This window comes from Chiloscyllium plagiosum, chromosome 21, assembly GCF_004010195.1.
Source record: "Chiloscyllium plagiosum isolate BGI_BamShark_2017 chromosome 21, ASM401019v2, whole genome shotgun sequence".
NCBI classification, from domain to species: domain Eukaryota; kingdom Metazoa; phylum Chordata; class Chondrichthyes; order Orectolobiformes; family Hemiscylliidae; genus Chiloscyllium; species Chiloscyllium plagiosum.
Window position 1 is genome coordinate 23,639,523 of NC_057730.1, and position 26,862 is coordinate 23,666,384.

The 26,862-nt window shown below is 43.0% G+C and overlaps 1 protein-coding gene across 1 annotated transcript in view; it reads right to left on the reverse strand.

Annotated features, from left to right (window-relative positions):
• The window catches only part of ccnf (cyclin F), a 60,065-nt gene extending 55,422 nt beyond the window's left edge, over window positions 1–4,643 (reverse strand). Inside the window, exons 1-2 of the mRNA XM_043711551.1 lie at window positions 4,250–4,643; window positions 382–536 (exon numbers count right to left, since the gene is read on the reverse strand). Coding sequence (XP_043567486.1) covers window positions 382–536; window positions 4,250–4,262 — 168 coding nt within the window. The 5' untranslated portion in view covers window positions 4,263–4,643. The remainder of the gene's footprint in view (window positions 1–381; window positions 537–4,249) is intronic.
• Between the last annotated feature and the right edge of the window lie 22,219 nt (window positions 4,644–26,862).

A 26,862-nucleotide genomic window follows, 5' to 3' on the forward strand; every position in this document is an offset into this window, starting at 1 on the left:
CTTCAACGTACGTACAAAATTCAAGGTACGAACAAAGGTATGAATGCAAGAAGCCTGTGTCCAACCACTTGGTTTCATTGTTCTGCTTTGCTACGCGCTTGTTGAGTGCAAAAGCTCTCGGGCTCCACGTTATCTCATTCAGTTCGTCTTTGGCGCATGCGCTGTGAACAGCGTTGTTGCTACGTCCAAGCATTCTTACGCTATCCGAACAGTGAGGAAAATTGATTCAGTTCGCGAACATTTCGATTCGCAAACTGGGTCCCCGAACGGATTAAGTTCGCAAGTCGAGGCGCTACTGTATAGCATTGTGAAATTTATTACTTTAATTATTAAGTTATTTCCAATCTTGCCCCAGTACATATACAATGACAACTCACTCACCGCTCTGAAATGCAGAATATCTTGAGCAGGAAGGCATTCCAATACATAAAGCAGAACATCATCAGGAAGATTGAGTAGCGTCAAGACAGGTGAACGTTTCTTAATTTTGTGTTTCGTGAGCAGTGAGAAACATTTTGTGCATTTACAATGCAACACTGAAAGTAAAAAAAGTTAAAATAATTTGATCTAGACTTTGCTAAAGCAATTATTGTTCCTTACCAATTATGTTTAAAAAAGGTACAACCAATCTGGATGAGCAAAAACGCAAAGTGTTTTGCTGCCTTTTTTCCTACCAGGATTTTCCAGAATTCTTCAAATTGTGTTTTACATTTCAGGAATGGTCTAACTATAGGCATTGGGAAAATTACATGCTCAGCCAAACAAACAAAAAGTTAGCAGAGAGGTAAAACTTCATTCTCAAAAAATGCCTATCTGCAGACTCCTGGACACATTTAATTCGACATCTATGCTTCCAGAGTTCCTTCTGCAAGTTTAGCTTCTGATACAGCAATCCAAGATTTAAAAAAAAAATCAGGCATAAAATTTAACATTGTTTATCTGCCACACAAATTTGTGCAACTACAGTACAAAAGGCACCCAATATCAATTTGGCTATCCATTGTTCTGTCATAGGATTGCCTTGGGTCATTAGTACCTGACATGTGGAAACACATTGCTTCCAAATCAAATTTACAAAATATTATCCAGATTTGCTTGGGGAAACATTTCCTTCTCTCAAAAGACTATTTGACGACTTGAGTGTTTTCCCCTAATGAAGACCATATGGGGCTCAGGGAGACCTTGTCAATTGGATTAAAAAAAATTGGCTTGACGATAAGAGACAGAGGGTGATAGTGGAGGGTTTCTTTTGGGATTGGAGACCTGTGACGTTCCACGGGGATCAATGCTGTTGTTTGTCATTTACATAAACAAATTTGGGAAACATCAAAATTAATGGGGACAGTGAAGGTTATCTAAACTTATAAAGGGAACTTGATCAATTGGACCAGTGGGCCAAGGAGTAGCAGATGAAGCTTAATTTGGATAAATACAAGGTGTTGCATTTTGGTATGACAAACAACAGCAGGGTTTATACAGTTAATGGTAAGGCCCTGGGTAGTATTGTTGAACAGAGACACCTAGGGGTTCCGGTACATAGTTCTTTTAAATTTGTATCACAGACAGACAGGATGGCAAAGCTCATGTTTGGCACATTTGCCTTCATTGTTTAGACCACTGAGTACAAGAGGTCATGTTGCGGTTGTACAGTGAGGCCACATTTGGAGTACTACACACAGCTCTGGTCCCACTGCTATGGGAAAGATGTTATGAAATTGTAGAGGGCGCAGAAAAGATTTACACAATTGTTACCAGTAATAGAGGGTTTGAAATGTAAAAGGGACAGCTGAACTTTTTTTTCCCCGGAGCACAGGAGGTTAAGGAGTGACCTAATCAAGGTTTATACAATCATGAGGGTATAGATGAGGTGAATAGCAAAGGATGGGGGAGTTGAAAACTAGAGAGCATATTTTTATGGTGAGAGGGGAAAAATTTAAAAAGAGACCCAAGGGGCAACTTTTTCCACACAGCGAGTGGATCTTATGTGGAATGAACTGCTAGACAAAGTGGTAGATGCAGGCACAGTTAGAACATTTAAAAGACATTTGGATAAGAACACGAATAAGAACGTTTTTGAGGAATATGGGCCAAACGCAAGTAAAATCAGACTAGATTAGCTTGGGAAACTTGGTCAGGATGGACGAGTTGGACAAAAGGATCTGTTTCCATGCTGTAAAACTCTGACTAAGAGGAACTAGCACCATGCTTTATGATCCTTTCCTTGGTCAGTAGACCATATGAAATACACATCGTGCAAGGACCCCACAACCAGCATTGAACACACTCTGCAAAGGACAGGACATGAAGACATGTGTCAGACTCCAACCAGATATAATCATGTTTACCATCATCCAAGTGAGACAGTTATGCTCCAAGCTTTGACACACCTCACCAGTACTGTCTCAAACAAAAAAAGCAGATTGAGAAGTTCACCCCCCATCCCTCTCAACAGCTACAAATGACAATACAATGGTGTATTTGCATCCACATCCATAGTATTCACCAATGATCTCAGATCATCTGAATTCTGACAATGCAAAAACCATACAGAACGCACCAATTCCATTTTCTACTTTGCTAAATGATACATAGTAGCCAAGACAGTGTGCATCAAATACAGGCTGGAGGAATGAACATAAACTCCCTGCATCTTATGACGTACTGCAATAAATCTATCCACTTCAAGCTGATAATTTTAATTCATTCATGGCATGAATGAATTAGGCGAAAGTGAGTACTGCAGATGCTGGAGATTAGAATCAAGAATGTGGTGCTGGAAAAGTACAGCAGGTCAGGCAGCATCAGAGGAGCAGGAAACTCAACATTTCGGGCAAAAACCCTTCAACAGGAATCACGAGCACGAGTACTATTCCCCATCTTCAACAGTCCTTAAAGTAATAAACCCATCATCCTGTACCACTGTTGCTCCTATGGCTTGGGTCAAATCAGAGAAATGCAAGAAACATTTACCATCATAACAATAAGGTTCTTTGCCAACTATCCAATTATTCAGACCATCTTTATACTGAGCTTTACTCTTTCATCCTAACGCTGGAGGAACATCAAATCCACATTTGTTAGATTAAAAAATGCAAGCCCTCAATTCATTTAAAATACAATGCAAAAAATTATAGACTTGAAGAATTTTGTTCTTTCACATGATACAGGCCTGATGTGAACACAAAAAAGCATTATTCCAAAACTCACTATTCTGTACTAAAGGAATCAGTTTCCCACCAGTATATATTCCAACTCACTCAGAAAGAACATTTGGATAGTAAACATTTGCAATTCAACTATTGTTCAAGTGCATGTTAGAAAAGTACAAGCCAGGTGATTTGCAGTTGCTGAAACATCTCACGCACCCCCAACCCAAGAAAAAACAAACAACTTTTCCAAACGTCAGACACTATTGCTCATTTGATCAGAGTGAGTGTTTTTTTGGCAACAGTCCGTCTAAAACTGATTTTTTTTAGACGCTCACTCAACATAACAATCCACAACGAACCACAGAAACCACCAAATCCTACTAAATCCATATTCAATTCCAGTCAACTCAAGGTAAACTCAACCTTGCTCTTCAGGCACCCTGATTTAGGTGGCCGATTCTTTTCCTTAATAGACATTTTAAGTACTGTAACCAAGAACATGATTAGGCCATCAAACCTGCTCTGTCATTCAACGAGATCATGACCTCGACATCAATTTCCCACGCTCTCGTTATATCCGTTGACATCTTCAACATCTAAAAACGTATCAATGCATTCAATGACTGGACCTCTCAGCCGTCTCAAATGGAGAACTCCAAACACAACAGCCGAGTGACAAACATTTCCCAGCTCAGCACTAAATGGCCTACTATCTCCCCCTTCCTCCCCTCCCCCCCGAGAAAATCATAGGCTCGAAAGTGTTTCTTTCCATCCTCTACCTCTAGCTTGAGTCAAAGTGTTTCTTCCACTATCCTCGGACTTACAGGCCCTTTCTTCCACATCCTCAGAACAGAACTTCTAAATGTGGGAGAAGGGCATTCATCGGGGGCAGAACATCCTGCACCTCCTCAAAAAAAGGAAGCCAAATCCTCCTGCTCGTTACCAATCTTCTCCCTGTATGTAGATCTATAATCTGGTGTTGTGTGATTTTTAACTTTGTCCAGCCCAGTACAACACCAGCACCTCCACATCATGGCTGCCGGTACAGACCATCCATTACACGCAGCCATGGTCAAATTTCAACTGATGATGAAACTCACCTCCCGGTCGCATTTTCAGCCAATCTGCGTCCCCTTCCCCCACCTTTCAAACGGAGAATCCTTTCGATCAGCCACTGGTTCTGAACGACGGAGTCCAAGAAGTTTTGGTACGAACTCAAACAGGGTATTGGGTGAAAAACAAAAAAAAAATTGAGTCCGAGAGTCTCTGTACCGAACTGTGCGAAACCAGAAATGTTTCTGTGCCGAGCTGGGTTGTGGGGTTGGGGTATCTCTGCACCGACTGTGAGGAAGAACGGAATGTGATTTGGATCAAGCTATCCCTCTACTAGAGTGTGAGAGATCGGAGTCTTCTTCTGCCGCTCTGTTTTTGGCGACACAGTACAGCGAAAACGCTATCCGCGCGCCCAACCGTTTCAAACCAACCTCACGTGAACTATTTCAAAATATCCTTCGCTGATTGGATACCAGAAACCTGTGCCCGTCTATTGGTGTGTCTACCAGTCAATCATCAGCCTCGCCTCCCAATGTCACATCGCAATTGGTCTGTTCCGCATCTTTGCCGCGTCGCCGGCCGTTCTAATTGGTTCCAAAGAATGCACTTTTCACTTGAACTGCAAACGCAGCGCCTCAGTTGGACCGGAGAAAGATGTACAGCAGCGCGGTGTTTGGAACCCACTTTGCCTTGGAGTGGTGGTGTTTGGTGTTTGGTGTTTGGTGTTGATAGTTCTCTGTACTTTGAGCAAAATCTCACATTTTCAATCAATGCATGTCTCTAACTAGGAGATGGATTTCAGTTGTTGACATTTTTAGTCGTTCTTGGGATGTGCCAGCGTTTTGTGACCATTCCTAACTGCCATGACCATGTCCTGGTGGTTAGAAAGTGAGGACTGCAGGTGCTGGAGATCAGAGTAGAGAGTGGTGCTCGAAAAGCAGTCGGTCAGGCTGTTTCCGAGGGGCAGGAGAATCGACGTTTGGAGCATAAGCTAATGAAGATGCTTAAACTCTAAACGTCGATTCCCCTAATCGGACGCTGCCTGACTGGCTGTGCCTTTCCAGCACCACACTCTGGACTGTGCCCTGGTGGTTGGTGAGCTGTCTTATCGAACTACTACAATCAGTTGGACCGGAGAAAGAAATACAACAACGTCGTGTTTGGGAGTGAGACCTAGTACTGAAGGAACAGTTGATATCAAATCAGGATGATGTGAGACTTGGGGGAGAACATACAGTGTTCATAGTGTCAGATGTCCTTGTTCTTCTAGGTGGTAAAAGTTGTTGAGAAGTGGTATTGATGGACCTTCAACAAATTATTGAAGTCCACCTTGTATGCGGTAGACATTACAGCTACTTGATGCTCGTGTTAGAGGAAATGAATGTTTAAGGTGATAGATTGAGTGCTGATCACATGGGCTGCGTTGCCCTGGATGGCATTGAGTTTGTTGGACCTCTACTTCTCCAAGCAAGCAAAAAAAATAGAATATAGAAGCAGAGGTATTCAGCCCATCACGTCTGCTGTGCTATTCAGTGCGATCAAGACAGATACTTTTCGTCAACACCATTCATCCACTCTCTCCATAACTTTTGGTGCCTTCAGTATCTAGAAACTGATAGATTTCTTTCTTAAACTCATCAACTTGGCATCCACAGCTTTTTGTAGTAGATAATTTCACAGATTCACCATCTTTTGAGTGAAGGAGTTTCTCCTCATCTCAGATCTAAATGGTCTGCTCCAGGGACCTTGACCATTGTAGACCTCCTAGATAAGTAAATCATACCTACGTCCAGTCTGTTTAGCCATGTCAGCACATTGTACACTTCAATGAGGTTCCCTCATTTATTTAAACTCCAGTGAATACAGGTTTAGTTGACTCAATCTCTCCTCAACAATGTTGGCATTGTAGGAATAATCCTGGTGAATCTTAACTGCACTCATCCTATGACAAACACGTCCAAAATTAGGGACCAAAGTTGCACATAATAACATGATCAAAAATGATTTCACCAAAACTCTATATATAGACCTGCAGTAAGACATTCCTGCTCCTGTACTCAAATCCTGTTGCAATAAAGACCACATACCTTTGCCTTCCTATCTGCTTGTTGTAATTGGAACACCACAAAGTCCCTTGCATTTTATTTGAACTGGCACTTGCTTACCCAAAAAAAGCTGCCAAAGTGCCTGGCAGTGAAATAACTTCAGCAACTGGGTGATGAAACCTGAATTAGCCAGTAATATATGTCACTATCTCCCACATTCAAGTGGAAATTATTCCATCACACTCCTGATTTGTGCCTTGCAGATACTAGACAGACTTACAAAAGCCAGAAGGTGAGTTACTTGTCTCAAAAATACCAGCATGCTCTTATATTTATATGGTTAGTCTAATTTATGGTACACATTAGGATGTTGATTATAGGCATGCAGCAATGGAGCTAAACTCAGTAGTGTAGGCAAGTGGGGGTTATTCCAATCATCCAAGCCTGAATATAGTCCAGATTTTGCAGAATTTGGACATAGATTGTATCAGGATGTAGGTTTGCTCACTGAGCTGGAAGGTTAATTTTCAGATGTTTTGTCACCATACTAAGTAACATCTTCAGTGAGCCTCCGGATAAAGGACTGCTGATGATTCCTGCTTTCTATTTATTTGTTTGGGTTTCTTTGGGTTGGTGATGTCATTTCCTGTGGTGACATCATTTCCTATAGTGACGTCATCTCCTGTTATTTTTCTCAGGTGGTTGTAAACCGGGTCCAAGTCAACATGCTTGTTGATAGAATTCTGTTTGGAATGCCATGCTTCTAGCAATTCTTGTATGTGTTTGTGTTTGACTTGTCCGAGGATGGATGTGTTGTCCCAGTTGAAGTGGTGTCCTTCCTCATCTGTATGGAAGGATACTAGGGAGAGAGGGTCATGTCGTTTTGTGGCTAGTTGATGTTCATGTATCCTGGTGGCTAGTTTTCTGCCTGTTTGTCCAATGTAGTGTTTGTTACAGTCCTTGCATGATATTTTGTAAATTACATTAGTTTTGCTTCTTGTCTATATAGGGTCTTCCAAGTTCATTAGCTGCTGTTTTAGTGTGTTGGTGGGTTTGTGGGCTACCATGATGCCAAGGGATCTGAGTAGTCTGGCAGTCATTTCCGAAATGACATGTAAATTGCTGTTTCCCCTTGAATGTAACTCTGAGCCTTGGGTCATGAGGAAGGCAGAGGTGAATGGGCAGTGTTAAACCGTCTGAGATTGCATGTCTTGGGGGTGTGAAGAGGAGTGGACCAGAATGTCCCAGAGGGACTGGTCCCTGTGGAATGGTGATAAGGGAGGAGAGGAATATGTGTTTGGTTATGGCATTCCATTGGAGGTTTTGGAAATGGTGGCTAACAATCTTTTGGATATGGAGGCTAGTGGAATATCTCCCACTTCCTCAACTCAACAACTTCTCCTTCCAATCCTCCCACTTCCTCCAAACCAAAGGGCTAGCCATGGGCACCCACATGGATCCCAGCTATGCCTGCCTGTTTGTCAGATATATGGAACAGTCCACCTTCTGCAATTACACCCGCACCACCTCCCACGTGTTCCTCCACTACATCGATGACTGTATCGGCACTGCCTCATGCTCCCACAAGGAGGTTGAACAGTTCATCAACTTTACCGACACCTTCCACCCCGACCTCAAATTCACCAGGACCATCTTGGAAACCTCCCCCCCCCCTTCCTGGATCTCTCTATCACTGTCTCTGGCGACCAACTAACCACAGCCATATACTACAAGCCCACCAACTCCGACACTTACCTCGACTACACCTCCTCCCACCCCAACACCTGTAAAAACACCATCCTTTATTCCCAATTCCTCTGCATTTGCCGTATCTGTTCCCAGGATGACCAATTCCACCTCAGAAAGTCCCAAATGGCCCCCTTCTTCTATGATTGCAACTTCCCTTCCCACATGGTTGACAATGCCCTCCAGTGCATCTCCTCCACTTCACGCACCATCACCATTAAACCCCACCCCTCCCAATGCAACAAGGACAGACACCCCCTGGTCCTTACCTTCTACCCCACCAACCTCCGCATACAGCGCATCATCCTCCGCCACTTATACCAGCTCCAAACGGACCCTACCACCAGAGATTTATTTTCCTCCCCACTCCCATCAGTGTTTTGAAAAGACAAATACCTCTATGACTCCCTCGGCAGGTCCACACCCTGCACCAGCACACACCCCACTCCTGGCACCTTTCCCTGCTACTGCAGAAAGTGAAAAACCTGCATCCACACCACTCCCTCACCTCCATCCAAGGCTCCAAGGGAGCCTTCCACATCTGTCAGAAATTTACCTGCACCTCTACCAATGTCATCGGCTGCATCCGTTGCACCCAGTGTGGTCTTCTCTACATTGGGGATACAGGACGCCTTCTTGCGGATTGTTTCAGAGAACATCTCTGGGACACTCGCACCCACCAACCCCACCGCCCCGTGGCTGAACACTTCAACTCCCCCTCCCACTCCATCAAGGACATGCAGGTCCTGGCCCTCGTCCACTGCCAACCGTTAACACCGGACGCCTGGAGGAGAAACGCCTCATATCCTGCCTTGGGACCTGCAACTACATGGGATCAATGTGGATTTTAACAGCTTCCTCATTTCCCCTCCCCTCACATTATCACAGTCCCAAGCGTCCAACTTGGCACTGCTCTCTGGACGTGTCCATCACTTCTCCCTCACCTTTATCCACTTATCGCTTTCTCAGCTATCTTTCCCCAAACCCCACCCCCTCCCTTTTATCTCTCAGCCCCGACCAATAAGCCTCATTCCTGATGAAGGGCTTGCTGTCTGCGAACAGGAAATTTTGAAACTGACAGTTTCAGAAAGTGTCAGACGAATCACAGATATAAGTGGGGTGGAACTGGACATGGGAAAAAAAATAGAATCAAGCAGGAAGAGATAAGTTCTGTGGGCAGGATCAGGAGAAAGAATGAGTCTGCTTGGGCGGTCCTGTTTGTGGATTTTGGGAAGAAGATGTAAGTGGACTGTAGGAGTTGGGGGATTATGAGCCAGGAGTCTGTTGTGGGGAGATCCCCAGATGAGACGATGTTGGCGACAATCATGGACATAAAGGCCTGATGCCTGATGGTGCGGTCATGGATCAGGGGAGGTGCCTGAGAGCTGACACTCAGCTTCTGCAGTTTGGAGGTCAGTATGCCAGACAACAGCACCTCACCCTTGTCGGCAGGTTTGATGACAGGATTGGATCTGAGAGCTTGGAGTACAGTCAGTACAGAAGGAGATAGGTTTGAATGGGTAAGGAGGGCAGAGAAATTAAGAAAACTGATAATGCATTGACATTTCTCATTGATCATGTTGAGTGCAGATAAGAGGCCAGAGGGAGGGGTCCAGGTGTGATATTAAAGAGTTAATTTGCTCTGCTGACCTGCAAGAAATTGAATGCTCCGGGGGTAGGGTGGTGTGTCTTTGTCTTATAGGTGGAATGTGGGAGGTGTACATGTTGATCCCTTGCCATTCAGGGATGATTTACATTTGCATCCCCTATTCAGAAATCAATAAGAACATTACAGTTGGAACATGACTACTCCCCTAGAGTTTTAAAAAAAACAATTTGCAACAGATTTGACCATTAAGGGATGATTTGCATTACATTGTTTCTGAGGATGAAGTAGTCACTGCATTGTGTCTTGAATGGCATGTGACAGTGGGGGAATGGCTGAGGGTTGTCTTGAGTGGCACGTTAACTATGAGGGAGTGACTGGGGATTGTCTTGGGAGCATTACTAACTGTGATGTAAAGATTTTGTATAAAGGAAGGACTGTTTCCTTTGTTGAGAGAGAGCTTCCCTGGACATGTCTTGCAAGCATGGTGAGGAGTGTTCAGGGTTTCTGCAAAGCTTGTATTGTACTTTGGTGTATGAAATTTGGTTGTTGTTCACAGAGGTTTGTACATTGTAGTTGCATCAAGTGTGTAAGGACCTCAGGAGAAAAAGAACATAACACAAGTAGAGGAAGAGTGTTGCAGGGAGGTGAAGGGATCTGTGGGACAGGGAATGGACTCCTAGCCAAATAATTTGACAGAGGCTGAAATAACTCCATGGAGGCCAGCATCCCATCACCAAGTCATCCTTTGTTTACATTAGATTACTTACAATGTGGAAACAGGCCCTTCGGTCCAACAAGTCCACACCGACCCTCCGAAGAGCAACCCACCCAGACTCGTTCCCCTACATTTACCCTTTCACCTAACACTTAGGGCAATTTAGCATGGCCAATTCACCTAACCTGCAAGTTTTTGGACTATGGGAGGAAACCAGAGCACCCGGAGGAAACCCACATGGACATGAGGAAAATGTGCAAGCTCCACACAGACAGTTGCCTGAGGTGGGAATTGAACTGGGGTCCACTGTACATGTGTTGTCCACTGTACATGTGCACAGTACATGGACTCTGACCACCTACCTCAGAGCCAATCCGGAAAATGAGGAGAATCCTTGAGAATCAGGTTTTCTTTTATATATCTGGCACTCCTGTTTTTATTTATTTATTTATTTTCTTTTTTTTTTACCCCCACACTACCGCCTAACTGCAGTAGTGCTTATTTTTTCCCCAGCACCCATGTTGTGTGTGTGCAGGTGTGAGACACAGTGAAAGACACAAGGTGCATGAATCTTTATTAAATTTCCACCTCCAGGAAGAAAAGAAACACCCGAGTGGCCTGTGACGAGCAGTGCCCTTCACATCAAAGGGCAACACTGTGTGATCAAAAAGATTCAGGTTTTTTTTGAGCAGAACCTTTCACACTCCTGTTTATTTTTTTTCTGTTTTTTTTACAGAACCTTGACACTAAGATTCAGGATTTTTAAAAAAAAATTTTTTTCCTTTGACACTCCTATTACGGGACTTGGAGCCAATGTAAAATTCCGTCGGGGCAGAGGTAAGTGTGGATGGGATCCCACCGCACACCTGAGCATCCTCCAACTGATGCACTATGTCGGATCCGAGCACTGCCGTTTTAAGACGTCGGATGGCGGTGGCAATGTACTGGACATCTACCGCTGCCCTGCTCGCTATGTCCTGCGGCACCAGCATGCGTCACCTTCGCCGCCATGGCCCTCCCCTCCGACAGCCACTCGAACCCGCGAGTACGGAGGTGCAGATTCCTGAGCAACAGCTCCCTGATGACAGCTGCTACTCCTGCCGGAGGGTAGGCACGACACGATTCGACCATGTTCCAGACAGTGATCAGGTCCTGGTAAAAGACAGGCAGCATCTTGAGGGCGACATCCAAACCGTCACGGTCGACGAACAGGAGCTGCGTGTCGTAGTTGAGGTTACGCACCTGGCGGAAAACGTACATCGCCAGGGCACACCAAGAAACAAAACCAGCTGCTCTTCCACCAATCCTTCTTTTTCTATTTGGGTGTATTTACACTCTGCACTAGTCAAAGTCCTGGATGTACAAGCTATTGGGCATTTCTCTCCAGTGGGCCACTAATGAGTTAATACCACCCCAATGCCATCTGGGGAGGCAATACTAGATCTTGCTTGGGATCATAGTGTGCCAACATATTAGAGCATGATAGTTGATTCTCTACTTCATTGATAGCTAGGGGCCCTTCTATGACACCATTTCCAAAGGTAGCCCCTTTCTTTAAGAGTTGATGCAATGGTGCCAGGCTCGATGCCAGGTTGTAATAATTTCCCATACCCAGAAATTACCTAAGTTCCTGGACAGACATGGGAGCCAGAGCACCTTTGATTGCCCTCACTTTATCTTCCAATGGGTGTAACCTGGTCTTGTCAACTTGGTCACTTGGGGAACCTGGAACACACATTTTTCCCTTCTTAGGCATATGCCTGCCTTGGAAAAGCACCATAGGACTATATCCAAGTTCTCTAATTGTTCCTTATTAATGATCTATACACAGTTGCAAGTAAGTTCTCGAAAGGTTTTAGTGTCTAGTGCCTCAGGGAAAGTTAGGCACCTAATGACAGAAAAAGCTGCAGCCCTGCAGGCTGTCAATAGAATTACTCATTGTTTCTCATCTGCCACAATGTTATTTGTCCAGAAAAAAATAATGCATTCTTTCCACATACTCAGCCCAGTCCTCAACAGTAGGGTTGAATGTGCCAAGCTTCCCAATTAGAGCTGAAAATGTGTTGCTGGAAAAACGCAGCAGATTAGGCAGCATCCAAGGAGCAGGAGAATCGACATTTTGGGCATGAGCCCTTCTTCAGGAATGAGGAAAGTGTGCCCAGCAGGCTAAGATAAAAGGTAGGGAGGAGGGTCGTGGGGGAGGGGCGTTGGAAGTGCGATAGGTGGAAGGAGGTTAAGGTGAGGGTGATAGGCCGGAGTGGGGGTGGGGTGGAGAGGTCAGGAAGAAGATTGCAGGTTAGGAAGGTGGTGCTGAGTTAGAGTGTTGGGACTGAGACAAGGTGGAGGGAGGGGAAATGAGGAAACTGCAGAAATCTGAGTTCATCCATTGTGGTTGGACGGTTCCTTGGCGGAAGATGAGGCGCTCTTCCACCAGCCGTCGTGTTGCTACGGTCTGGCGATGGAGGGGTCCAAGGACCTGCATGTCCTTGGTGGAGTGGGAGGGGGAGTTGAAATGTTGAGCCACGGGATGGTTGGGTTGGTTGGTCCGGGTGTCCCAGAGGTGTTCTCTGAAACGTTCCGCAAGTAGGCAGCCTATCTCCCCAATATAGAGGATGCAGCGGATGCAGTAAATGATGTGTGTGGAGGTGCAGGTGAATTTGTGGCGGATATGGAAGGATCCCTTGGGGCCTTGGAGGGAAGTAAGGGGGGAGGTGTGGGTAATGACGACAGATGATACGATGTATATGGAGGTTGGTGGGGTTCTGTCCTGGTGGCGATTGGAGGGGCGGGGCTCAAGGGCGGAGGAGCGGGAAGTGGAGGAGATGCAGTGGAGAGCATCGTCGATCACATCTGGGGGGAAGTTGCGGTCTTTAAAGAAGGAGGCCATCTGGGTTGTACGGTATTGGAACTGGTCCTCCTGGGAGCAGATGCGGCGGAGACTAAGGAATTGGGAATATGGGATGGCATTTTTACAGGGAGCAGGGTGGGAGGAGGTGTAGTCTAGGTAGCTGTAGGAGTCGGTCGGTTTATAGTAAATGTCCGTGTTGATTCGGTCGCCCAAGATAAGGATGTCTTCCCAATTAGAGGCATGGTTTAAGAAAATGCTTTACCTCCAACTGTGAGTGAGTTTGTCCAAGATCATGCTTTACTCTTGTTGCCATTGAAATAACTACTCAGCGTATGGTGTGATTACTGTCCTGTATTTGTAAAATCTTCCTTACTGTCCTGTTTTGACACCATCACCTGCATGGTGGCTCAGTGGTTAGCACTGCTGCCCCACAGCGCCAGTGACCCAGGTTTGATTCCAGCCTTAAGCGACTGTTTGTGTGGAGTTTGCAAATTCTCCCTGTGTCTGTGTGGGTTTCTTCTGGGTGATCTGGTTTTCTCCCACAATCCAAAGATTTGCAGGTTTGGTAAATTGGCCATGCTAAATTGCCCATTGTGTTCAGGGATGTGTAGGTTAGGTGCATTAGTCAGGGACAAATGTAGAGTAATAGGATAGGGGAATGGGTTTGGGTGGGTTTTTCTTCGGAGGGTCGGTGTGGACTTGTTGGGCCAAAGGATCGGTTTCCACACTGTAGGGATTCTATGATTCCATGAACTTATTATGATCTCTCTACCTTAATTAGTTTGTACAGTATTGGATTACTAGTTAATTTGGGATACGACTATTATACCTGTCATGTTATTCCAGCCATTTGGCTTGTCTCCACCACCATCTTATTTTAATTTTTTTCTAATTATCTCTCTGCATCAATTAATTCAATCATAGGTCATCTCTTCACTTGCTATTCAGCTGTTGCCACTTTACGCCTACTTTCTGACACTTTTGAACATCTGCAGAGACTTGTTACTCAACTTGTAACAAGTCCATTCACAGCATTTGTATGATCTTTTGATTTCTCTGCCCATAAATTCTGTCCCATGTGCTTCTTTTCACTTCACCTGATGAAGGAGCAGTGCTCCAAAAGCTTGTGATTTCAAATAAACCCGTTGGACTATTACCTGATGTCATGTGACTTCTGAACTCAATAAGTAGGGTATTCAGTACTCAATATCCCTGATATTTGACTTTCTATCTCACTTAGATAAAACCATAAGACCATAAAACATAGGAGCAGAAATCAGCCCATTGAGCATGCTCTGCCATTCAATCATGGTTGATAAGTCTCTCAACCCCATTCTCCTATTTTCTCCTCGATAAGACCATAAAACATAGATCTCCCTGATTGGCGCTGTTAATCTGGTCCAATCAGGGAACTTATCTTTGTTGAGGTCCAGCCAGATGACCTTGTTACAATCACTACAAATTAATTTGTCCCAGGTTTGTGTCTTTATATATTTTCATGTCATTGCCATTTGGCTAAAAGACCTGTAAATGTCAGGTTTATTCTACTCCTTTTAAAAAGTGTACAACAGATGAGGGAGAAATAGTGGATGTAGTATATTTGGGTTTTCAGTAAATGTTTGATAACGTTGCATATAATTAGTACACAAAACCACACACAAGGCATTAGTTGCAATATTCTGATGTGGGTTGAGAATTGGTTAGCAGGCAGGAAACAAAGTTTGGAATAAAACAAACACAGAAATTGCTGGAGAAACTTGGCAGATTTGGCAGCATGTGTGAAGAGAAAAACAGAGTTAACTTTTCAAGTCTACCCTACCCTTGCCTTCTGCCAATCCTCTATCCATGCCGTGCCCCTAACACCACAGGCTGTATCATATTTAGCAACCTCCTGTGTGACACCTTATTTGAAACTTTCTGGAAATCCAAATAGATAATGTCCACTGGCTCTCCTTTATCTAAATTGCTTGTTACCTCTTCAAAGAATTCTAACAGATTTGTCAGTACAGAGTAACGACTTCCCCTTGAAGAAGTTGTGATGATTCAGCCTGATCTTACCATGCACTTCCAAGTACTCTGTAATCTTGTCTAATAATACACTCTAAAATCTTACCAACAACTAAGGTCAGACTAACCGGTCTGTAGATCCCTGTCTCTGCCTTTTTCCCTTCACATGCAGGGGGGATATTACATTAGCTATTTCCAACCTCTGGAACCCTCCTTGACTTTAATATGATTAGGTTAGATCACTTACAATGTGGAAACAGGCCCTTCGGACCAACTAGTACACACCAACCCTCCAAAGAGCAACCCACCCAGACCCATTCCCCTACACCTAACACTATGGGCAATTTAGCATGGCCAATTCACCTAACCTGCATATTTTTGGATACCAGAATACCTGGAGGAAACCCACGCAGACACGGGGAGAATGTGCAAACTCAAAACAGACAGTTGCCTGAGGTGGGAATTGAACCCAGGTCTCTGGCGTTGTGAGGCAGCAGTGCTAACCATGCTGCCACCATGCTGCCCAATGATTCCTGAAAGATCATCAATGCCATGATGCAAAGTTCCTATTCAGATCTTCTGTCATTTCTTTGTTTCCCATTACTACTTTGATAGCTTTAGTTTCCAGTGGTGCAATATCCATTCTTGCCTCTGTCTTACCGTTTAGGTACCAAAAAAATGTTTGCAATCTTCTTTTATATTACTAGCTAACTTACTATCATATTTCATCACCCCCCCCCCCCCAAATGCCCCAATAACGTTTTGGTTATTCTGTGCCGGTTTTTAAACGCTTCCCATCCTCTATCTTCCCACTAATCCTCACCACATTGTATGCTTTTCCTTTTTGCTTTTGTGCTGTCCCTAACTTCCCTTTCAGTCTCATCCTATTCTTAGTATATTTCTTCTTCCTTGGGATGCATTCCTGCTGCGTCTCCTGAATTATCACCAGAAACTCCTGCCATTGCTGTTCCACGATCTTCCCTGACAGGCTCCCCTACCAAAGTGCAGAGTGAATTCTATCATGTTATGGTCACTGCCCCTGAATGGTTCTTTCACCTTAAGCTCCCTGGTCAAGTCTGCCTCATTAAAAATCACCAAATCCAGAACTGTCTGTTCCCTAGTCAGCTCTATCTCCTGATTTTTTTTCTCCCCCATATCCTGACTACTGCTAGGAGGCCTGTACTTAACTCCCATCTACATCTTTTGGTCCTTGCAGCTCCTCAACTCTAACCACTCAGATTCTATACCTTCTGAGTCTATGTCACTTTTGCTATTGATTTAATATTTTCAAGTTTTTTGATGACACAAAACTAGGTGGATTGTGAATGGTGAGAAAAAGGTAAAGAGGCTTTAGGATGATTTAGACAAGTTGAGTGAGTTATCAAAAACATAGCAGAATACAATATAGTGTGGATAAGTGTGAAGTTGATCACTTTGGTTGGCAAAACAGAATGTTTTAGAAATATTATTTAATTGGTGATAAATTGGGAAATGTTGATGTACAAAGGGAGCTGTTATCCTCATAAACTAGTGACTGAAAGCAAGCATGCACGTGCAGCAGAAGTACATGAGACCATATCTGGAGTTTTGTGTGCAGTTTTGGTCTCCTTACCTAAGAAGAGATAAGTGAATCTACATTGGACTGATTCCTGGGATAGCAAGTTTGTCATATGATGAAGGAGAAAGTGAGGTCTGCAGATGCTGGAGATCAAAGTTGAAACTTTATTGCTGGAACAGCACAGCAGGTCAGGCAGCATCCAGGGAACAGGAGATTCGACGTTTCAGGCACAGGCCCTTCCTCAGGAATGAGCAGAGAGTGTTCAGCAGGAGAAGATACAAGGTAGGGAGGAGGGACTTGGAGGAGGGGCGTTGGAAATGTGATAGGTGGAAAGAGGTCAAGGTGAGGGTGATAGGTCGGAGTAGGATGGAGGCGGAGAGGTCAAGAAGAAGACTGCAGGTCAGGAAGGCAGTGCCGGGCTGGAGGGATTCGGCTGAGAAAAATTGCGTCAATTGGGCCTATGTTTGCAGAGTTTAGAAGAGTGGGAGGAGTTCTCATGGACATTAGTAAAGAGCTAGACAGACTGAATGATGATGTATCCCAAAAGCCAGGAGGTTCCAGAATAAGGAGTCACTGTATCAGGATACACAATTGGCTATTTTGGACTGAGATGGGGAGAGTTTTCTTCCCTTGGAGGTCGTGAACCTGTGGAACTCTCTATCAAAGGTATCACTGTGGAGGTCAGGTCACTGAATATACTTTAGAAAAATAGCTAGGTCTCTAGAAGCTAAAGGTGTCAAGAGGTATGGCGGGAGAGCAAGAGTATGGCATTGTCACAGAGGATCAGCCATAACCATGTTGAATAGTGGAGTGGGCCAAGTAGTTTGCCTCTGTACCTATTTTCTATGTTTCTACATTTGCTAATCCTCCATTTGTTTGGTAACACCCCTTTATTAGAAAAGGATTTGAAAATTGCGAACAGAGCCTCAACAATTACCACCCTTATTTCCATCTGTAATCTAGAATGCATTTTATCCAGACAGGATTATTTTTCTGCTTTGAGTGCTTGCTAACTTGTTAAGTGTCTTCTCTTGATCTATTTTTATATTATCAAATTCCTCTACTGCCTCCTCCTTTACATATGACATTGGTATTGGATTTTTTGTTTCTTTAATGAAAACAGGTTGAAAGTACACATTTAGGCTTCAGCCACAAGCACACTTATCTCACTCCTTAATTAATTGGCAGTGTGCACTGATCCATTCATAAAAAAGAACCTTCTGTTCTATTTGCTGATGAATACATCAGGAATCAAAGTAATCATACTATTGTTTACAATAAATGTCTACCTGGGTATAATTATAAGAGTTAATGTAATTGAGTAAGAGAACAAAACACCAGCTCATAGTACAGAGCTAAGTAGGAAAAATAGGAAGTGTAACATGATTAAGATAGGTGAAAATTGTTTGGAGAGTACAGTACAGAGTGTATACAGTTCCTGTCCAGTCTCCTCAATTGTAATGTTTAATCTTCTTAGATTTAAACAGAAATAGATGGATTACGTGCATAGTGTGGTAACAATTCAATGACTCTATCCACTGTTAAAGGATAAGAGAAGCAGAGGCAATTACAGGAAAAGAAATAGCATGAACTCCCATCTGCTTTCTTCCATGCATTTACCATAACTTTTACAGAAGAGAAACCCCAATGATCCAGTAGGTAGCAATTCCAAGGAGAAAATTATGGGTTCAAGTTCCACTCCAGAACCTACAGCACAAAAGTTTGGCTGACTCTAAATGGTACTAACTGAATACTACATTGTCAAAGCTACTGTTTTTTTAGATGAGACATTGAACTGTGGTATTGTATTTCCTTTACAGGTGGATGTAAAAATTCCTATGGTTCTATTCTGAAGAAAAGCAGAGATTTCTTTCCTGTGTCCTTTTTTCATTGATTTGGGGAATTTGGCTTCATTGCTGCACCAGCATTTATTGCCCAGCCTGATTTGCTATTTAGAAGATGGTGATGAGTTGCTTTCTTGAACCATTGCAGACCATTTGGTGGTTGGTATACCCACAATGCTGTGAGAAAAAGAGCTCCAGCATTTTGACCCAACAACAGTGAAACAAAAAAAAAATGAACTGTAGATACTGGAAATCAGAAATATGTGTAGAAATTGCTGGCAAAACTCAGGAGGTCAGGCAGTATCAAGAAGGTGGAGACAACGTTTTGGGTCCAGCTTCAGAACAGAAGGAACAGCGATGTTTTCCAGAAAAGGATAGTGAATAGTGGTGAGTCCTGGTCAGCATTTCACTTTCAATCAGCATTCTAAAAATAAGATAATTTGGCTGTATGCATGAGCTTGTTGTATGCAAATTGACTGCTGCACTTTTCTAATTTATTCTTACAGAGGATGTAAGTGTTCCTGGCAAGACAAGCAGTGGATTGCCTATCCCTCATTGCTCTTGAACTAATTGGCTTGCTAGACTAATTCAGAGGGCAACTAAAAGTTAGGTGCAGCTATGCATCTGGAGTCAAACATAGTCCAGGACAGACCAGGTTAAAATAGTTGATTTCCTTCCCTAAAATACATCAATGTTGAGACAGGTTTTTTGACAATTGGTGATAGCTTCAAAGTCCCCATCACTGATGATAACTGGCTTTCAATTCCAGATTTTATTAAATTTGATTTCCAATTAGGATTTGAGCCCATGTTTGAAATGATTAGCCTGGCAGTCTGGTTTACTTGTTCATTGCATTACAGTACACACCATCTCCCACAACTTTCTATATTACAACACTGACCACATTTCAAAAGTACTTCATTGACAGGAAAGTATTTTGAGTTATCATCAAGACATGTGAAGTGCTGTGGAAATACAAATTTTTCAGAATTTTTTTTCTGAGATTCTACGGTTCTTCTGATGAAACGACAATGAAGAAGTGGGAAAGAGTAATGGAAATTCACCCCCATTCTTCAATGTTGTTTGAGCAAATCAGTGAAATTGTAATGTATCATGATTTGAGTCACTTTTGATTGCTTTCGGTATTTCTTTATTAAATGTCAAGTTGTCGCATGATGCTGTGAAGAACCTTCTGTTCAATGATTTCAAAACAGCCAAACTCTAACATTTATTAAAAGCTTAACTTGTTCAGTACAAGCAATTTTCACATTGTGACTCAGGTTCAGTGTATGTCAATCCAGATCCTGATTAGTCATTTTCACACATTGAAAGAGCTGCGATCTGCAGTGGTTTTTTTTTAGTTTACTCTTCCAGTAAGGATTTCGTAGATCTTAACAAATTAGGCCAGGTTCAGGCACTCCTCAATCAGCTTTGAATCCCAACAATTTAAAGGAGTATCTTATTTTATCCTGTTTTATAGGTTTAATGGTTAGGTTGATAAATACCTCGACTTGAGAATTGTCATATCCCTGGGATTGTAAGATTCTCTATTTCAAAAATGTAAGTACAGAGGAAGAAGGTTATTCATACAACAAGCTCATCTTCAATGTGAGAAGATGTCCTCTGTGTCTTCATAAGGAACAGCTTCATAATGAAGCAGAGATAAATTTCCCCAGTGTTAATCCACTGATTTCTAACTTTTGTTTTTAACTTGTTCTTGAATTGTGAGTGATAGTGACAATTTGCATTTATTATCTGTTCACTATAAAAATATAATGAGGTTACTTTGGGGGAGGAGGGAGTCAAAATGAGTCAACCACACACTATGTAATAGGACATTACTGAGGCTATCGGTTTTGTTACAATAATTTAGCAGCTTTCTCTTCTGACAGATTAAAAAAAACAGTTTTATTGAATTCAATGTTCATAAATGGCCACTGGAGGATTATGAATTCATAACCTCCAAGGTACTAGATGAGTATCAAATCTGTGGTAGCTTCAAACAGAACCATTGCATTACCTGTACACCTAAGATCTGAAGTGGTTGCTCAGGGAAAAATTGAAAAGGGAGAGGTTCATGAGCTTACTTTGAACAGGGAATCATATGCAGAGTCTACAGGCCAAAGAATCAACTAAAACCTTAATTCCAATCCATGCTTCCCATTTCTGAAGATTGTATTGAACTGGATTGGATCATTGTCAATGGGGACATTGAACTACCTTCCAACATTTATTATTTGCATTTACATTCGAAGAATGGCAACATCAGTGGGGCCCAAACAGATGTGAACAAACCACTTCAGAAAAGGGAAGATGAACATAGACAGCAAATTGACAAAAAAAAGACTAAATTGAATACCAAGAAATGTGTTTCTATAAACCTCATCGATTAAAAATGAATATACAGCTAAACTAATGCCCTACAATTCCCTGATGATTCAGGTTCAAGGTTTGTGCTACATTGCAAGTTGCTTGCTCTGCAATTATTTAAATTACTTTTATGATTTCCCAGTTGGCTCCTTTTTCTCCAATGCAGCATCTTGAAAGGCTGAAATCTAGAAGAAAGTATCTGCAATGTCAGGAAAAAGTGTAATAGCATTCAACTTAAATGCAGCCACTTCCTTTGAGTAGCTACATGCTTTTAAATCCTCTCCACTCCCAAGAGTACCTAGCACCTGGCCCAATATTAATCAGCATTAGTTAAATATTTAATGAAGGCTGATAAGAATAGCTCTAATGTTCTGCATGTTACCAAACAGGACAACCACTGTACCAATGCTGTGACAATCTTCAATGTTGAGCCAGTTATACAAGATTCCAGCTCTATGGGGGAAATTCGGACTGCCTGACCCACCAGCAATATCAGTCAGCAATATTAGCATGCACTACTCACAATTGTCCCATTGCTGGTGTAGACTCATAAAATTACCTACTAACCTTCAGAATGGAATATGAGGAAAAATATACTTGCATCAAATTAAGCCTCATGGTTTCAATAGCAGATTACCGTAACTGAGTTCTTTGGAAAGATTCACATCAGCAGCAGAATCATCTTTCATTTGAGTAGAAAATGTTCTTTATTTTATTTGTGCACGTTTTGCAGTCTATGAAGTCAATTATGCAGACTCCAACTAGTCTAGACAGCAACAAGCAAGGGAAAGGGCAGTGCACAAGGTTCAGAGCAGCCTGCTTTAAACAAGCATGTTCTATTTCTTGGCAGATGGTGAACACAATCTTTCAAGCTGTAATGCGCTGACTCTGTGAATTGAACTGCAGGAAATGCTTGTTTGCCAAAGAGCTTCAAGTAGATTTTGTATTGCATTTTGCCATGATATCCTTTTTTAAAATAATATCTTATTTCAAGAGAAGTTCTTGCCATGAAATTTCTCTTGAATAAAGGCTTAACTCATTAAGGTCCATTTAAAGGAGGCATCCTTAACATCACAAAATCTTTTCTTTAACTGATTTGATACTGTACAAGATTTTTCAGATAATTTTATCAGGTCAGGTATTCATAAAGAGTGCATATCATTGTCCATATTTGACAATATCCACAAGGGAATGAACTGAAGTTGGTACATAGCTATAAAGTTGGATACATAAGGGTGAGAATGCTCAGTACAAACATCACTATCTCTAAATGTTCACAGGGAGAGGATGAGCAACCAATGCCTGTTGGCTGTGGATATTGTGGCTTTTATCTTCAACAAAAGCTTGTTGGGTTGCAGGTGGGAAGCATGGGCGAGCTGAGGGCCTATATCTTTTGCCTCTTCTCCAGCTGCATGCAAAGTCCATCTGTGCTGCTACTATCTGCTAATAAGAGGCTGAGCTAAGGATAGGCTGTGGAGACCAGCACCAGACATATTCAGGAGGACATTTGTATGGGCTGAATTTCGTTAGTATCGATCGGCTGTGGTCATATAGAATTTTCTAAGCTTATTACAGATGAACAATGTGCATGGGAAAGTTCTCAGTTGGCTAGATTCCAATCTGCTACAGGTTGAAAGGGTCAATTTTGGCACTTTCCGCAGAGTCAAATATCATTGCTGTAGAATAAGATCAACTTCCCAAATCAGTGTCCTTATATGGAAGCAAACAATTCTACTAACTTCCCTCACAATTTTGTAAAGGAATAGAAGGTTCATTTATCTGTATCCCTGACTCTGGCAATCTGGAAAGAGTTTGCACACACTGTAACTGCTGCCCTCATTATGTCTAATAGGCTTTAGCACAAGACATTGAGTTACTGGCTTCCATTTATGACATTGCCTGGGTATTTTGGATCCAGAGCTGAATCTTTTACTTCCAGTAGTTAAAACAAACTATATCTCCCCCAGTATAAATACTGCCATTTTCAGATTCATAGTGCACTCAGCACTCATTATACCCTGTAAAGTCTAACACAAATCAACTCCATTATAACCAGTATTCTACAACATGACATGTCCCCACAGCATGGATGGAATCATAGAGGGCCTTGATAACATGAGCTATGGCAACAATCTGAGAGAATTTCATGACATCAGGACTAATTGCATTTTCCAACAGAGTTCTGGATTTGTGATTGAGATGAAATTCTTGCTATGGAGCAGTTGGAGGTCTATTATTGGGAAGTATTGCTTGCTATCACCAACAAATATATTTGGTTTCCTTTCGTACCACAAGATAGATAGAAATTAGCTGTTGAGTATTCTTGTCATGAAAGTCAGAGCAGATACCAAGACTGCCAACTTGGACATCTGACATCAACGTTTCAAAGCAAATTCCCAGTCAGTGGCTGCATACATTGTTTGTCCATGGATGCTGGCATCTGACATATGCGAAAGTGACACATCTCCATTGTACGTGGTCAATGCTATTGATTTCAGTACTGCACTTTGGTGCACAGCAGCAATTATCATTGAAATACTGCTGCAGTGACACTTTGTATAAAGGCTGAATCTGACTTGCTGTTTAACATATAATCAGAGCTGCTTGATATGATTGCCAATAGTTGTCATTCCAGATGGTGGATGTTAAGCTGTAGCTACAGTTCTATGTCATTATCTGCAACATGTGGCAGCTCCTGCAGGCTAAACATACTGTATGTCCTTCAACCAAATGGCAATGTCTGAAGTCTGTCGGTCGCACTCCTCAGTTGAGTAAAGGAGTCCTGATGTTGGGTCCTGTCTGGTCAGTCAGGACAGCATTTTCACATAGTCCTGGGGTGTGAGCATGGTCAGTCGTTTGTTTGAAGTGGTCACGGTGAGGGGTAAAATCTCACTGTCATATAGGCCCAGTGCAAGCAGTTGGGGAATCACATTGTGAGTTGGGGATCTGCAAGGAGAATAGTCAGGGGTCTGGTCAATCATTACTCAAGTTGTATGTCAGTCAGCCAGGGGGTAGAGACCAGTGAATCCTGGAGATCTGTAATTTTAGCCTGGGGGGAGAAGGGGTGTGCTGTGACAATAGGGAGAAAAGGGGAATTCAGTGCTAGGGTAGGAAGGCAGATGTCTGGGTTAAGGAGGAGACAGGACAATGAAGGGGGGAATCAGGATGTATAAAGGTGGAATCTGTAGTAAATGAAATGCTGCTGGAGGGAGTAACATAAGTGGTCACCACCCTGGCCTCCAGGGGGGCTCAATGGAGCACAACCGTGGGGCATTATAAAGCTTAAGTACTGTGATTCAGGGGATAAGGAGGAAATTTGAAGTTGTATTTCAATGTGGTTCAGTGAAGAGGGGCTCTCTGGTGAGAACAAAGCAGACCAGGACATGGAGGCATGGTGGAGGATACATGACAAACCGGGCTGAGCTCGGTACTGATGGTGTTCACTGTGACCTGAGTTCCCTGCCATGATTTTCTTACTTCTAGAAGCAAGTGGAAAATGCTGCAGAAACACCCAGGTTGGGTGGAGTCAATGTTAATTTAATGGGTGGACTCCACTTATGCTCAACAGGAGGCCACTGCAGGGGCAATTGCATCAATTATGATAGAACATAGAACATAGAAGAATACAGCGCAGTACAGGCCCTTCGGCCCTCGATGTTGCGCCGATCCAAGCCCACCTAACCTACACTAGCCCACTATCCTCCATATGCCTATCCAATGCCCGCTTAAATGCCCATAATGAGGGAGAGTCCACCACTGCTACTGGCAGGGCATTCCATGAACTCACGACTCGCTGAGTAAAGAACCTACCCCTAACATCTGTCCTATACCTAGCCCCCCTTAATTTAAAGCTATGCCCCCTGTAATAGCTGATTCCATACGTGGAAAAAGATTCTCACTGTCGACCCTATCTAAACCCCTAATCATCTTGTACACCTCTATCAAGTCACCCCTAAACCTTCTTTTCTCCAATGAAAACAACCCCAAGTGCCTCAGCCTTTCCTCATACGATTTTTCTACCATACCAGGCAACATCCTGGTAAACCTCCTCTGCACCCGTTCCAGTGCCTCCACATCCTTCCTATAGTATGGTGACCAAAATTGCACACAATACTCCAGATGCGGCCGCACCAGAGTCTTATACAACTGCAACATGACCTCAGTACTCCGGAATTCAATTCCTCTACCAATAAAAGCCAGTACGCCATATGCCTTCTTCACCGCACTATTTACCTGGGTGGCAACTTTCAAAGATCTGTGTACATGGATACCAAGATCCCTCTGCTCATCCACACTACCAAGTATCCGACCATTAGCCCAGTACCCCATCTTTTTGTTACTCTTACCAAAGTGAATCACCTCACACTTAGCTACATTGAACTCCATTTGCCACCTTTCTGCCCAGTTCTGCAGCTTATCTATATGATGTTTCAGAGTGCAGGTTCACATCATCTGCACATATCATTTGTAATTATATTATTGTGTATATGAAATATATGCAGTGTACAAAGTACATCGGTGAAAATACTGGTCACAGACAATGGTGCTTGCAAATTGCCCATATACATCTCTATGAAGCAGAAGTAATCACAGCTAACATTTAAAATGCTACTGTTGGCCACAACAGGCATAGTTCTTGCAAGACATCCAAGAGTATAGTGGGAAACTGACCTGAACCCCTCTACACCTGAATTGTAAGTATTATGCAGTACTCTCTTATATGCAGTGATAACTTTCATAGGTGATTTAGGCCTGGAAAGCTAAGGGTTGAAGAAGGGCTTATGCCCAAAACGTCGATTCTCCTGTTCCCTGGATGCTGCCTGACCTGCTGCGCTTTTCCAGCAACACATTTCCAGCTCTGATCTCCAGCATCTGCAGACCTCACTTTCTCCTTAAGGGTTGAATCAGCATGGAGTACTTCCACTATACCATGTCTTTGCCATGTGACCGGTGGAGTGAATAAGTGCCTTTCTCAAAGTGCTGTAACAGTTCAATACATGGCCATCTTTGTCAGGATTATTCACATCCTATTGTAGAGAGGAGCATGTTCAGCTAACATTTGTACGGTATTCAAAAATTTCTCATAGCTAAGGAACTGTTCTGTTCCTTATTTTCCTAACACTGGTTCATCACAAATATGACTGATGGATGCAACAACAGAAGGTTTGATTGTTGCAGAGTTGTCTTGTAAGGTGAAGTGAGATGAATAAGGAGCAGATGCGGCAGCAAACCCAAGAGCTGCAGTAATGTATTGCAGAAGCTGAAGCGCCCTCCAGCACTTGAAGAGATCATATCTGCAGGGTCCCTCAGGGTTACATCAAAGACACAGAACAGATGGTGTCTTTTATCCTCAAATGAACAAAGCACAGTGTTGATGTAGGCCCCATGTGTCCTGGGACACCATGACCGAATTGTGTTAGTTGCTGAATCAAGACCTGCAACCGGGAAGAATGGATGGCCATCTTACTCTGGTGGTTGTCAAGGTGACACCTGTGTTGAGCCTCAATGCAAATGGCTCCGTTCAGGAAGCCACACAGAATATGTGTGTGATCTTTCATTCACTCACACCAGTCCATTTTGCTCCCCCTGCAACCTAGGCAGTTGGAATTGACAGCAAAGCCAAGTTCCCTCAGGTGTAGGCCAAAATTGACTGCTCACACATCATGCTGAGATGCCTATATTACAACACAACTGCATTAATTATTAGGAATGGTTTCCATTCCATCAACATTCCATCATATACCTTGGCAGGAGCTTTTGCTGTAGGTGTGTTTGAAGGACCAGTTGTCTTTCAAGGATTGTTACTGGGGTCAAGGGTTATGCACTGTGACCATGGCTGATGACATCATTGTGCAACCGTCTGAGTGAGGCAGAGTGCATATACAATGACCAGAGGTACAGTGGAGCAGATGATAGGT